We start from the raw sequence: 12,851 nt of genomic DNA, 5'->3' as shown, positions 1-12,851 counted from the left end.
CACAATTTAAAACAAAAGCTCTTCCTACACTTGATCCAATAAGTGTTTCTAACATTTTTCTTTTTCTATGTAGCACCCAAATTTTTCACCTTAAACTCAACACTCAATTGCCTCTTCAACGCATCAATTTTAGACATAATCTCAATTTCTATCAACACGTTATCAACAAATAATAATAGATAAATAAACAATCCATCATTCACTCTCCTAAATTAAACATGATTGTTCAACCCATTTTTCGAATAGTCTTGACTAGCTAAAAAAGCATCAAAACGATTATACCACTGCTTGGGAGATTCTTGCAACCCATACAAAGATTTCTTTAATAAACAAATATGGTCTTCCTTACTCGAAATAATTGATCCCTTTGGCTGCCTCATGCACATCTACTCCGATAGAAATCTCTCTCATGTCTTAAATAGTAAAGAAAGATTTTCCAATCCTCTTAGGAATCAATTGAGGAACAACATTTATTGTTGTATTACTCCACGAGCTTTCTCTCTTTCTACGGCAAATGGTGCATCTCTTCCTTGCCCTTCTAACTCATTGTGAAAAACTATTATTTTCACATCCAACTGTTCCAGCTCAAGATCCTATGTAGCAATTAAGGCAAGAAATATTCAAATATAAGTATGTCTTACAATAGAAGAAGATACCTTGTTGTAACAAATGCCCTCTCGTTGTGTATATCCTTTTGCAACAAGTCTCACATTATACCTCGATGTCCTACTTCTATTTGTAGACCCACTTCTTTCCAATGATGTTATGGCTCTTGGATATTTTAACAAGCTCTCACGGTTAGTTTTAATGGAGTGATTTCATTTATTCACTCGTAGCCTTTGGTCATTGTAATGATTCAGCACTTACTACCGCCTTAGAGAAAGACGAAGGCTCATATAATTCTACCTTATCACTTTACAATCATTGCATAAGTAATATATATATATATGCATTCTCTATTTATCCATGACTATAAAGTGCTACTATTTTGTTGGTTGTTTGATATCACTGATTTCTGGAACTACGTTATCATCTACAATCTCAACCTCTGTCACTTCTAAGATTTCTAGAGTCTCAAAGCTCTACCTATACCATTATATGTTTACATTGCTAGTCTTCTATCAAATCATAGCAGTCTCGTCAAAAATTACACTTATACTAATTAGAAAATCAAGTGATTTGAGATTAGTACACCATGGTCAGTAGCTTTTGATCTCTTGTGTGCAAAACAAAACAAAAAAAACTGATATCTCAATCCAACTGTCAAACTTCCCAAATTCTTTTTCGGTTCAGGTATTTTTTATACCCCTAAGTAATGATAAATTATAAGATGAACATAAAGAAAAAGATAAGCTAAAGGAAACATCTGTATTTATTTTATCCATGAATTTCTCATGGTAATAATTTCGAGTTCCTCCGAATGCTCATAAACCCATTAAGAGAGGAACCGATTGAAGAAGAGCCCCGAGGCCGTTCCTATTTGGCCCAAGAAAAGGACAGAGTCTCCCTCTGAGTTTAGGTGAGAGGCAATTTTTCCCACTCGTCAACGTCCCAGTAGTTAGCTGTTCACGTCACGGTACGATGATGTCGACAATTCTCATATTTATCGAACCACCTTTTCTCCTCCTTTTCACCCGTTTCGTTTCTTACTGCTCTCTCTTTCGAGTGTCCCACAGGCCGCAACAGCTGAAGCTGAAACCCACTGGCAAAATATGCGTTTTTTTTCGAAGAAAACAAAAAAATTTCCCCCTCTCTATCTACTCTCTTTTTCTTAATTTTAGCAAAACAAGATAATCCATCTGCCTCTTGAATCTTCACCAAATTAGCCATGCCGTTTCGGTTGAACTTGAATGCTTTGCTTTGCTCCTTATTCCTTTCCTTTTTTGTTTGTTTTTCCTTTTATGGGTACATCACACCGTATTTGGCCCGGGTAGACGATCCTTGAGTTTGGAATAAGAGGCTTTTTCATGTCTTTTTTTACGTTTGTGGCCACAAAAAAAGAGGGATCCATCAACTGCCAAATATCCCTTGCGTTCATATTCCACTTTTTCTGTTTTTGTCTTCGCCCTCTCATCCCTCTTTAGGGTTTCTGAATTTATTGTGGTTCATTTTTCTTAGAGATGAGTATAGACGCTTCCCCTTTAATATGGTGGGTAAATCTATAATTCTCCGACCATTGATTGTGAAATCTTTATCCCATGGTTTTTTATCGTGTTCAAATGATGATATAGTTCATGTCTGTTTGGGAAAAAAAAGAGTGTGATTTGTCTTGCGGTGTTTTTAGCTTCTCAAGAACTTCAGCCTAAAGTCTAGACAATAAGAGGTGGAGAAAAAGATAAATCTTCAGCTGGTTGAAGCTGCACAAAGTCTCCGGTGAGTCGTTGTGTTTGATCGTTGTGGTATATTTGTTCTGTTCAACGCTATGTTTGAGTACTTGTCATTCTAGGGTTGATAACCATCATATATGTAGGGAAATTTAATCATGGTAAGAGGCAAAGTTCAGATGAGGCGAATGAGAACGCGACCAGCCGGCAAGTCACCTTCTCAAAGCGCCGGACTGGACTACTGAAGAAAGCTTATGAGCTCTCGGTCCTCTGCGATGCGGAAGTTGCCGTGATCATCTTTTCACAGAAAGGAAGGCTTTACAAGTTCTCGAGCAATTCTGAGTATGTTCGCATACTGAATTTATAATTTTTCGAGTAGCTTTTAGATGGGGAACATGATTGAGTCATGTTAACATTCTTATATCCAAAATGAGCGCATATGCACATATATATGCTGTGTGTCTGTAAAGTGTAAATAAGGGACAGCATCATGGCATGGGTTTTTTGTTATTCTCCTTTTCATTTCTGTCGTTTTTGGTTTTGGTCAAACGTTTAGTGCTTTTCTCCTTCGATCACGGACGGAACCCATTATGATGACTAATCTAGTTCTCATTTTCAGATAATTTTAAAAACAATATGACTTCTGTTCAGATATCCTAATCGATAGTAGCTGAGATAAAATCTAATGTTTTCACCTTTTTTTATAATTTTATAGTCAATGTACTGAGATGTACCCTAGTCAAATGGCTAGATACTGGGGATTTGATGAAGCATTCATTGTGTACGCTGTTGCATTGGAGTTGGACTCTCTCTCTTTTAGTCCTTCTGAGAAAACTAATTGTTGAATATCTTGCAAGTACTGATCTCCTCCAGCTACTTCACGAGTTAGGATAATTGGTACTTTGTCTTGGGTAATGAAAACATTATTTGATGTTAGTGAGACTAGGGACTGATATTGTTTGATCCTTCTGGTTTTGACAAGTAACAATTTGGCGTTCACCCTAATTCCACATTGATGAAATGAACATGCCGCTTAGTGCTACCTTTTGAAGTGTTATAGGTTTTAAGGCTGCTTCCAGGGATTGATCTCCATTAACTAGCTCGAGGCATGATGATAGTAAGCATACTCGTGGTTAGGTATTAATCTCTTCGAAGTAGACCTTTTTCCAAACAAATTTGATTGGTTGGAAAAATGTTGAAGAAAACCAAACTTAAATTGAAAAGAGCCTTCGAACCATACCTTGTTTGATTCAGCTTGTTAGAATTATACCACTTAGACAATAATTGGGACTATTTTTTGTGCCCTATCTGATAATGGTTATCTTGCAAATCATACAAATCCGTGTTTCAAGTTTATGACCATACCACGAGGCCAAAACTAGAAATTTCATATGGAACACATTATATTAGTTGGGAAATCGAATAACATGTTATCTATCTACTGCCATAGTCAAGAAGCATTTCAAATCGTGGTTCATTGAATCAAAACTTAAAGTATAGTTAATCTCTTTTTCTGAATCAAACAACTTGCAAAAGACTTTCAAATTGATTTTTTAATGGTACTTTAACCCTAAACTTGCCTGTGAAACAAGTCTTGACATCTTCAACTTTAGGAACTTTTAATTATATAGTGCTTTGAAGGGTGGATAAGATTATGGGCTTGACTAGATTTATGTAGTGGTGATTTTATGGGATCGAATACATTCACTAGTATAATAGATTAAGGCTGACATGAGACAACATACTGATCTCTTGGATTTCTTACTCATAGAGTATACATGTCAAAATGTGACTGCAATTGTACATGTTTGCCATTTTAGTTGCTCCACCGTGTAAGTACTCCCTGTTCTTCATTTACTGGGAAAAGAAGTACTTGAAGTCACAAGTTAGATGTAGGTGCAACTGCTTGCTCTTTTAATTTCTTCAAGAAGTGATAAGTCCTTGTACTGCTTCACAATGCAACTGATGATTTTATAAGCATCGTGTGCTGTTCTTCTTACTGACATGGAGTGGCATGTGGAATATTGAAGACTTTGGGCTTGGGCAAGATACATTGCAATAATTCACTCTTTGCTTGCATTTAAATTTATTGTGTGCACGTAATATACTCTTATAATGTAAACTTGAAGTTTTCATGCTAAAATTTGAAGAAAAACATTGCTGGCATGATTATTTACAAAGTATAAGGTGGCCATCCCAGACTTTTCTGAGCACTCCATATCGTTGCAAATAAGTTGCTTAGAGGCTAAAAGTTCTTGCAGAGGCTTATGCCTCATGCATGTTCTGTTTGTGAGTAATAGTGATACATATTCACTGGAAGTCATGTGATTCACAAAAATGATCATCAATTTGTTTAATGTTCGATTACTTTGGTTTTGACGATACCTGATTAATTTGGAGAAAGCATTCCCAGTGGCTGAGCTCATATGCCGTCTTTACAAATTTTTCAGAATCCGAAAGACAATTGATCGATATCGCAGATATACAAATGATGTGGATATGTACCAGGCTAAGATGGAACAATGTATTCTGGTCAGTGCTCTAACCTTTCCAAGATAATACATTAGGTGCATTCATAAGGAGTTCATGGATACATCTTTTGACTAAAGTTCAAATATCAACTTAGTAAATCCTTTTGTCTGCATCAACAGTATATCTCTATTGATGGGAACACTAACGCGGAAGGCACATTCATAGAAAAACACATTGCAATTTGGAAATTGAATTTTCTCAATGTTAGAATACATATACATGATGCATGTTCTTTGGCACATGAGAACTGCTTCATGGTTCTTAAGCATGAGAAATGCTCAGGATACTCTCTCAGCTGGTTTACTAAATGATGCAGCACTCTATAAGTGATTTCATTGCAAGAGATGAAAAGAAATTACCTCACTCGATGTCTTATTTTAACCTTCTGAATCAGTTTCTGCTTGAGATTGTTGTGATGAGTTCTATTATATTGAGGATAAATCATTAACTGTAGCCACTAATGAAGGCAACAAGATCAAACAAGCCTATGTTTTTACAAAGCTTTGATGAGGATGGTCGTTACTGGCTTGTGACACCTAGGATTTGGATTATTCTTTTAGTTGAATTTTATGGTAGTCTTCTCAATTAGGATTTGAGTACCATCGGGATTTTATTTAATTTTCCACTTATGTCACAAATGGGACATTGAGTTTCTTGTGTGGATGAATTCTATTTCAATTATATTTCTTGTATGGAGTCTTCTATCTGAATTAGGAGTATGATTAATCCTAGAAGGGTTTATAAGGATGATTGTAACTCTTTCTTGTGTGATGGAATGGTTCTCTGAAATGTGAAACTTTTAAAACCCTAGGTGAGATTCTTAGAAAGTGTAGATGTGATGCCAAAAGAAATTTACTCGTTTTGAATGGTTTATTCTCTTCAAGTTCTCTTTGAAGCTCACTATTCAGGACATATCGTCTCTGCATGACCCAAAATTGATATATAGGATGACATCTCCCAAAGCGGTGAGCTCAACTTAATAAGAACTTGAAGAGAACTTTCAATGGACGACAACTTAGAATGGGTAATTTTTTAAGGCAACAGACATAAAACCGCCTAAGCATCACAAATGGGTTTCTTAGGTATTACACGTAAGAGTATTATTGCATTGCGAATTCAAAGAAAAAATTTCTAATTTATTCTAGAAATTCTACTCTTACTTAATATGGGAGACTTCTAAAGAAACATGATTGAAATAGGAAACATCTATACAAGGAACACTATGTCCAACTATTGGAATAATGACCTTAATTAGATCTTAATGGTGCTCAAATCTTAATTGATAAGATCACTATTTCAAGTAGAAGAACAATCCTAATCATTTTCAACTCTTAGCTGAGTTGTCGATTTTCATTACATCCATCGTCACTAAAGCTTGGTAAAAGATCACTATTTCAAATATCAACTTAGTAAATCTTTTTGTCTGCATCAACAGTATATCACCATTAATGGGGACAGCAACTTGGAAGGCACATTCATAAATGCATCTTTTGTCTGAGTCATAGCAATAAACGTTTCACTTTCAAAGAATAAAAAAAGAGAAAATAAAAAATTGAACTTTTACGAGGTTAAATATGTGCGTGCGTGCGTGCGTGCGTGCGTGCGCGCGCACGCACGCACGCACGCACGTGTGCTTTGGTTTATAAAAGATGCTTCATGGTTCTTGAGCATGAGGAATGCTGGGGATACCTTCTACTTTGGTTGCTAAGCGATGTGGCATCGCATAAGTGTTATTTAAGTTTACTCATTTAGTACCTATCAGGAATCTACATCATCACTTAGTAAACAAATAATTCTTTTTGCTCATAAAGTAAACAAATTTAGAAGACAAGTCTTACCATGTCTAGAATTGTTCTTTAAGTATGCATTATTTCTCGTGTACCCAATTCTAAAAAACTCATCCAAATTTTATACTTTACAGCAAAAGTCAAGTATCTCAAAATGTTAGTCTCGTACAGATGGGAATAATTTGAGAGAGCCATCAAAGCTGCGCCATCAAAGTGCTGTTATGGTTTGACAAAGGACTCCTGATATTATTGCAAGCCTTACCACTCTTATTCATGTGGTTTGGCAATGGCTGGGAAGCAGAGAGGGGAAACTGCTGATATATATAGAGAGAGAGAGAGAGACCAATAGGTTTCAAGTTACTTAAAACATTAAAACTGCTATTTTGATCTTTGTACATGTCCTCAGGACACTAACTGGTCCCCTAAAGTGCTTTCAGCTTCTGAAATCCCACTCATCATCCACCACTTGATACCTCGAAAACAAGCCCTCCTTGGGCATTTACATCTTATTGTTTTCTTGGAGGAAGTTTTAAAATTGATTGTTGTTGTGGACCTATATGTTTGTATTTGCAGATTGTAATAATATGGAACCGTGTTCTTGATAAGAACCCTACTTTTGATCTCCAGAATTACTGAGGTGGTAAGCCATAGAATTGACTATGGTTTGTGTCCAGCTACAAATTTTGCAAGAACATTAGGGTTCTTGTAGTAGGAGACTTAGTTTTGTAGGATCCTGTGGTGTTACAGATCTGTTAACTATATCCATTACTAATTTCAAATTTGTTCAGTTTGTATTGTTCCGTTCAATGGATTCATAGATATCCAATCTCCATTATGCGCAGCATCTGAAGCAAGAAACCATGGATATGGAGAGGAAGATCGAGCTTCTTGAAGTTTCTCTACGGTCCACAAATTTTGAGACTTCTCTCTTATTTATTGTAAATTGAAATGGATACTTGATATGTAATTCTCTAAACTATGGTACTCCTTTTCTTTTTTTCATCAGGAAGCTATCTGGACAATGTGTTGAATCTTGCTCGATCGATGAAATTCAACAGATAGGGAATCAGCTCGAGCGAAGTTTGAGCAGCATTAGGGAAAGAAAGGTACATTTGTCTTTGGCATATTTGTCCTTTTCTCTGAGCCTAAAGATGTTTTGAGAACTTTCGTCGAGTAGCCGTTCTGTTTGGAGGCATGGATATGGTGAGAAGGGAAAGAAAACAAAGAGAAACAATTTCCCTCAAACGACTAAAAATAAGACTGACCATATGCATACAGGAGCCGAAACACCAATTTGAAAAGACTGTAATTGTATCGTAAGATTGAAACTGAATAGACTAAAATGGTTAAACTTGGCATCTAAAAGGAGAGAATCAATTTTTCTCCGAGTATACATGATGTTTTCTACCTTATCTGAGAGAATGAAAGCATATTTACAAATCGCCCTTTTTCTGCATTGTTGTTGACCTGTTCTCTTTTTCCAAAAAATAAGGAAAATATTATGGTTATTCTTCTAGAGTTATTTGGACGACTCTATTGTTCCCTTTTCCAAAAAAAGAAAAAAAAGATTTTTTTTTTCAGGCTGATGAACTTTTGAAAGAGTTGTACGTGGCAAAAAAATGCGATAAAAAAAATTCCCAATTACCTGATTTCTGACTTACTTATTAGCAACTGACCAACACTTTTATGAGATCGCAAATTCCTTTTAACAATGTGCAATTAACAATATTTCTCAATTTTTTATCAACTTTTATTTGTTTTGTATTTATATTTATATACATACCGATATTTATTTTAATAACTCTTAGATTTTTCTTCTCTCTTAATTTACTAACTCTTTTTGGGTTATCAACTTTCATGTGACTAACTTACCAAATGCTTATTTGGGGTTTCTTCGTGCATTTTTTCCTACTCTAACCTCCCTATGACTACTCTTGAGATAGAATGGAAACATTGTGTTACGTGTAGAGTGAGGTCTACTATTTCTCGTGTCTTACGTGCCCACAACTTCAGCAGATCTTTTTCTCTTTATTGCTTTCTTTGTCATAAAATAAATTTTGTTGGTAAAAATACTTTCTGACCTTCTCACCCTTCACTTATAAGACTCGTACACACATAAATATTTGCCTTACTTACGATCCCAACTAGAAATTACCAATCTTAATTATAGGAGTTACTAACTCTTCTTTGATTAAGTAACCGACTTATTCTATGTCACCAACTCTTATTTGATTAGTTGACAAGTTTATTTGGTTTGGTTAAATGACTGACTTTTCTTATCTCTAACAAAAAATAATCAGCGATCATTTTTTACCAATGGTTTCTCGACACTTATTGACACAAGTTGATACTTATTAAAAAAAAAAAAACTGTATTCTTTAGCATGAAATAATAGAATACTGTGAGTTTTTCATTATATTAACCTCATCAATTTCCGTGTACAACTTCTTACTTGAACTGTGTTTCTAAACAAGTTGCAAAGCATTGTACTATCATTTCTATCGTCCATCATCAACTTATTTTCTCAACTTTTTTTTTCTGTTGACCTTGTACTAAGAAAGGTATGGGGACGACATGCACGCACACGAAAGTTAAAATATTTCTGTGGATCTCTTTTACAGGCTCAATTATTCAATGATCAGATACAGCAGTTACAAGCAAAGGTAAGTGCACAGATATGATTAATGCATGTCCGATCTCATCCAGCATTAAGTTCCCGGTTATATAAATCTAGCAACTCTGCTTGGCGTAATTCAGGAGAGGTTTTTGAAAGAAGAGAATGCAAAGCTTCTTGCAAAGGTGTCGCCCTCTTTCACATCTGTGCTTTTATTGCCTTCCTATCACTTGTCATGCATGATCACTCTTCTGTGCATATATTGACCACTTTCCACAAACTTGTGAAACCTGCAATAGAATCTCTCAATGAATTTCATGTATGATCTAGCAGTGTAGTTTTATGATCTGCTAAGACCAGAGAGTGGTCTTCAATGATTAAGAATGTTCTTTTCCCTAATATTCTAATAGGCTTGTGTAGTGAAGAAGCTTGCTGCTTTTGTCCATCAAACCAATATTAGTAGATTGTGTGCTGTCCTGTTTATTGTACTGGTTAAATGTGCTGGTCATCAGTTTGTCTTACTCTCTATTAGTTCTGGTGTTAAAACCTTCTGTTAAAAATTTGGATGTGTGCGGAAGCATGATTTTAGATATGGTTGATAGTTTTTGATTAGTAATGTGCGCAAGTATATGATATAATTTGTAGTGGATGGACAAGGGACAAGATAGGATAATTCAAGGATAAAGAACATGAGATATAATTTATCTAATTGATGAAAATGGATGGTACAAGATATTTTGATAATGGAGGAGTATTTCATGACATAGAAATCATCATAACTCTACTTCTCCGCACACGGTGGAACTCTAAACCTCATACACCAAATGAATGAACTACAAGCCTACTTATAGGCAATTACAACCGACTTCAAGCATGACAATTTTGACTTTCATTCAAGTTTCTCTTCTTCACCGCCTCAGCCTCTCTTGGACTTCTTTTTTTCTTCTTCAATAAGTTCTTGACAGCTGGAGTTTGATGAAGAAACTTTGCTTCATGCTTTCCGCTGCTTGCTAATGAAGAAAACGTGTTTTCCATGCACGTAGACTTCTCTAGCTTGTTCTAGGATTTCTTCTTCAACTTGGCTTCTGCTTGCTTGCATTCCCACGTGAATCTTCTAGGTTCAGCTAGCAACCGCCATTCTCAACAATTCTAGACAATCTTCAACGTGGATGCTGCTACCAACGTTCTCGCCTTCATGATTAAGTTAATAGTTTCTAGACAGTTTTAGAGAAAATGGATCATAATTTCCAACACTATCTATTTATTGTAGTACAAAGGAAGGGGAGGAGCTTGCTTTTTGCTCTCTTGATACCACCACCTTTAAAGAGTACTGCAACATGATCAGTTCTTACGAAAAGGACAATGCATAATGAGAGATGCTTAATTTCTGGGTTAAATACCAGTATTTATATTGAACATTTCTATATCTGCGAGAAGTTTTGTTTATGATTGCATAAGTTAGAAGGAGCACTTAAAATGAACATCACCAAAGAATTCTATGATCATGAGACCGTATGATCTGCTTGAAACTTATTACTAGCATTAAGCTACTAATCCAAGTTGAGAAAATTACCACCCCACTGAGAAATTTGCTGTCACGAGATACAATTCTACTTTTCTTTTTTTTACATGGAACTGTAGACAAACTCAAATCTCTGTGTCCTTTTATGGTCCCGCGCTTGATCTGTTAAGAAAGTGATTTGACTCCATAATAGAAGTTAATAATGCAGAGTTACGAACACATGTTGGGAAAACAAATTTTAGGGAAGATCATGAGATACAATTATCTGTAGGAGACTGTAGGATTGTAGATGGACCTAAATCTGTGTGTCTTTCCATGATCCCGTTACCATTACTTGATATGCTTGGAAAGTTACTAACTTGAAAAGAAAAAGGTTACTGGCAGTAAGTTAGCGACCCACATTGTGAATATCAATACTTTGAGAAATTTGTTTCTTGAAAGATTATTTTGTGTTTTCCAACTGGGGACTAGATGGATCCAAAGTTCTTAGTGATCACATTCGGCATCCTCATCACTTTTGGAGCTTTTTTTTCTTTTGTTTTTCTTCATTTTTCTCTTTTTTGAGAATGGTAGAGAACCAATTCCGGAGTTGGTTGTTGGGAAATATTCAACTTTCCTAGTGAAAATATCATAAAGTTAGTAATTGCCGATATGATAATAAAAATTAGTAGCACAATGTTCATGAGTAATCAATGTTGAGACAACTACTACCCAACTTACTATCAGCCAGTACAATTCAATGTTTCTAACATGTGATTGTAGAAGGACTGAAAGTTCCCATGTCTTTTTATAATTTTGTAACCATTAGTTGACCTGTTTAGAAAATACTGACTTGATAACAAAAACTAACGGCCTTCAAATACGACCCATGTCGAAAAAAATCACAACATAGAGTTTATTACTATCATGAGATACTAGTCAATACTTTAGACATGGACTATAGGTGGAACCAAAGTTCGCAATCATGTCTGGTGCAGCTAACCACTTTTAGAATTTTTTTTTTGGGGCAACGTAGGAAAGCATCTTCTAGAGTCAGATGTTGGGAAAAATTGAAATTTCCCAGTGACTATTGCTAGATCTGGGTGCTTAGACATAGATGCTTGCATCACCTAATTTGGATCCAGTGGAAGGCCTGTTCAATGCGATTATATCTCAAGTTGTGCTTCAGCTTTTTGCCATTTTAATTCAGTGAAGGTTTCTAGGTCCCATCATTATTCAATTGCATTTATTGTTTCATATATTTAATAGAGCGTTTTGCGTCCTTTTTTGCTTTCTTCCAATTCCAGCGCTATGCAAATCCTTGGCAGTCAACGGCTCATCCAAGAGCAGCAGCAATACATAGCCGGAGCAGCCGGAGTACAGATGTTGAGACTGGGTTGTTCATTGGATTGCCGGAGAGTTAAAAGCTGGTTCGCCATCACCAGACACAAGTCTAATAATATCTGTTAAATAGAATAGTATACGAATTACAGCAATATCACTCGGTGACATCTTTACTCAGCTGGATTCTCCTTGGCACTATCGCAACAACATGTACATGAGATTCATGGTAGTCTTATTGAAAATGAATAGCGAAGGCAAAGAAAGATCAGATTAGAAATGAGCAATGACAAGGACATATACGAGAAAGATTCAGAAACAATGGACATAACTTGCGTGCAGCTTGGGCATTCACATTTGAATTACACATCAGTCGATTCCAAGAAAGAAACATCTGTTGAGCATATTTTTGGACTGCCTGCGTACATTTCAACATCTTAGGACACCTCTTTGAGGTTTTTAATTTATTTTATTTTTTGGTCGGACCTCTTAAAGGTTGGCTAAGCCAAAAAAATGTTCATCCGTCACCTCTATATTTTTCCTCAGCGTACACATATGCGGACATGAGGATCATGGAAATCTGAAATATTCTAGAATCAAAATTGTCATGTTGCAACGTGAGGCTACTCAGTAGACTTGCAACTCATCCCAAACAACGAGGTCTAACTTTTTTCGTCTGACAGAAGCTAGCTTGTATCTGAGCTCGTGAGCAATGACATGTTCCTACGACGATGCCTTGATTGGAAGGGGAG

The 12,851-nt window shown here is 35.8% G+C and overlaps 1 protein-coding gene across 1 annotated transcript; it reads left to right on the top strand.

Annotated features, from left to right (window-relative positions):
* Positions 1-2,017: 2,017 nt before the first annotated feature.
* Positions 2,018-12,503, top strand: LOC104424370 (MADS-box protein AGL42). The gene is given in 8 exon segments (XM_039305592.1): positions 2,018-2,510; positions 2,513-2,666; positions 4,775-4,856; positions 7,486-7,547; positions 7,650-7,749; positions 9,265-9,306; positions 9,401-9,442; positions 12,066-12,503. Coding segments are annotated over 8 exon segments (627 nt in total). The 5' UTR covers positions 2,018-2,482; the 3' UTR covers positions 12,183-12,503.
* Positions 12,504-12,851: the final 348 nt, after the last annotated feature.

Source organism: Eucalyptus grandis, chromosome 11, assembly GCF_016545825.1.
Source record: "Eucalyptus grandis isolate ANBG69807.140 chromosome 11, ASM1654582v1, whole genome shotgun sequence".
In the NCBI taxonomy this organism is placed as follows: Eukaryota; Viridiplantae; Streptophyta; class Magnoliopsida; order Myrtales; family Myrtaceae; genus Eucalyptus; species Eucalyptus grandis.
This window is presented reverse-complemented; position numbering and strand designations above follow the sequence as displayed.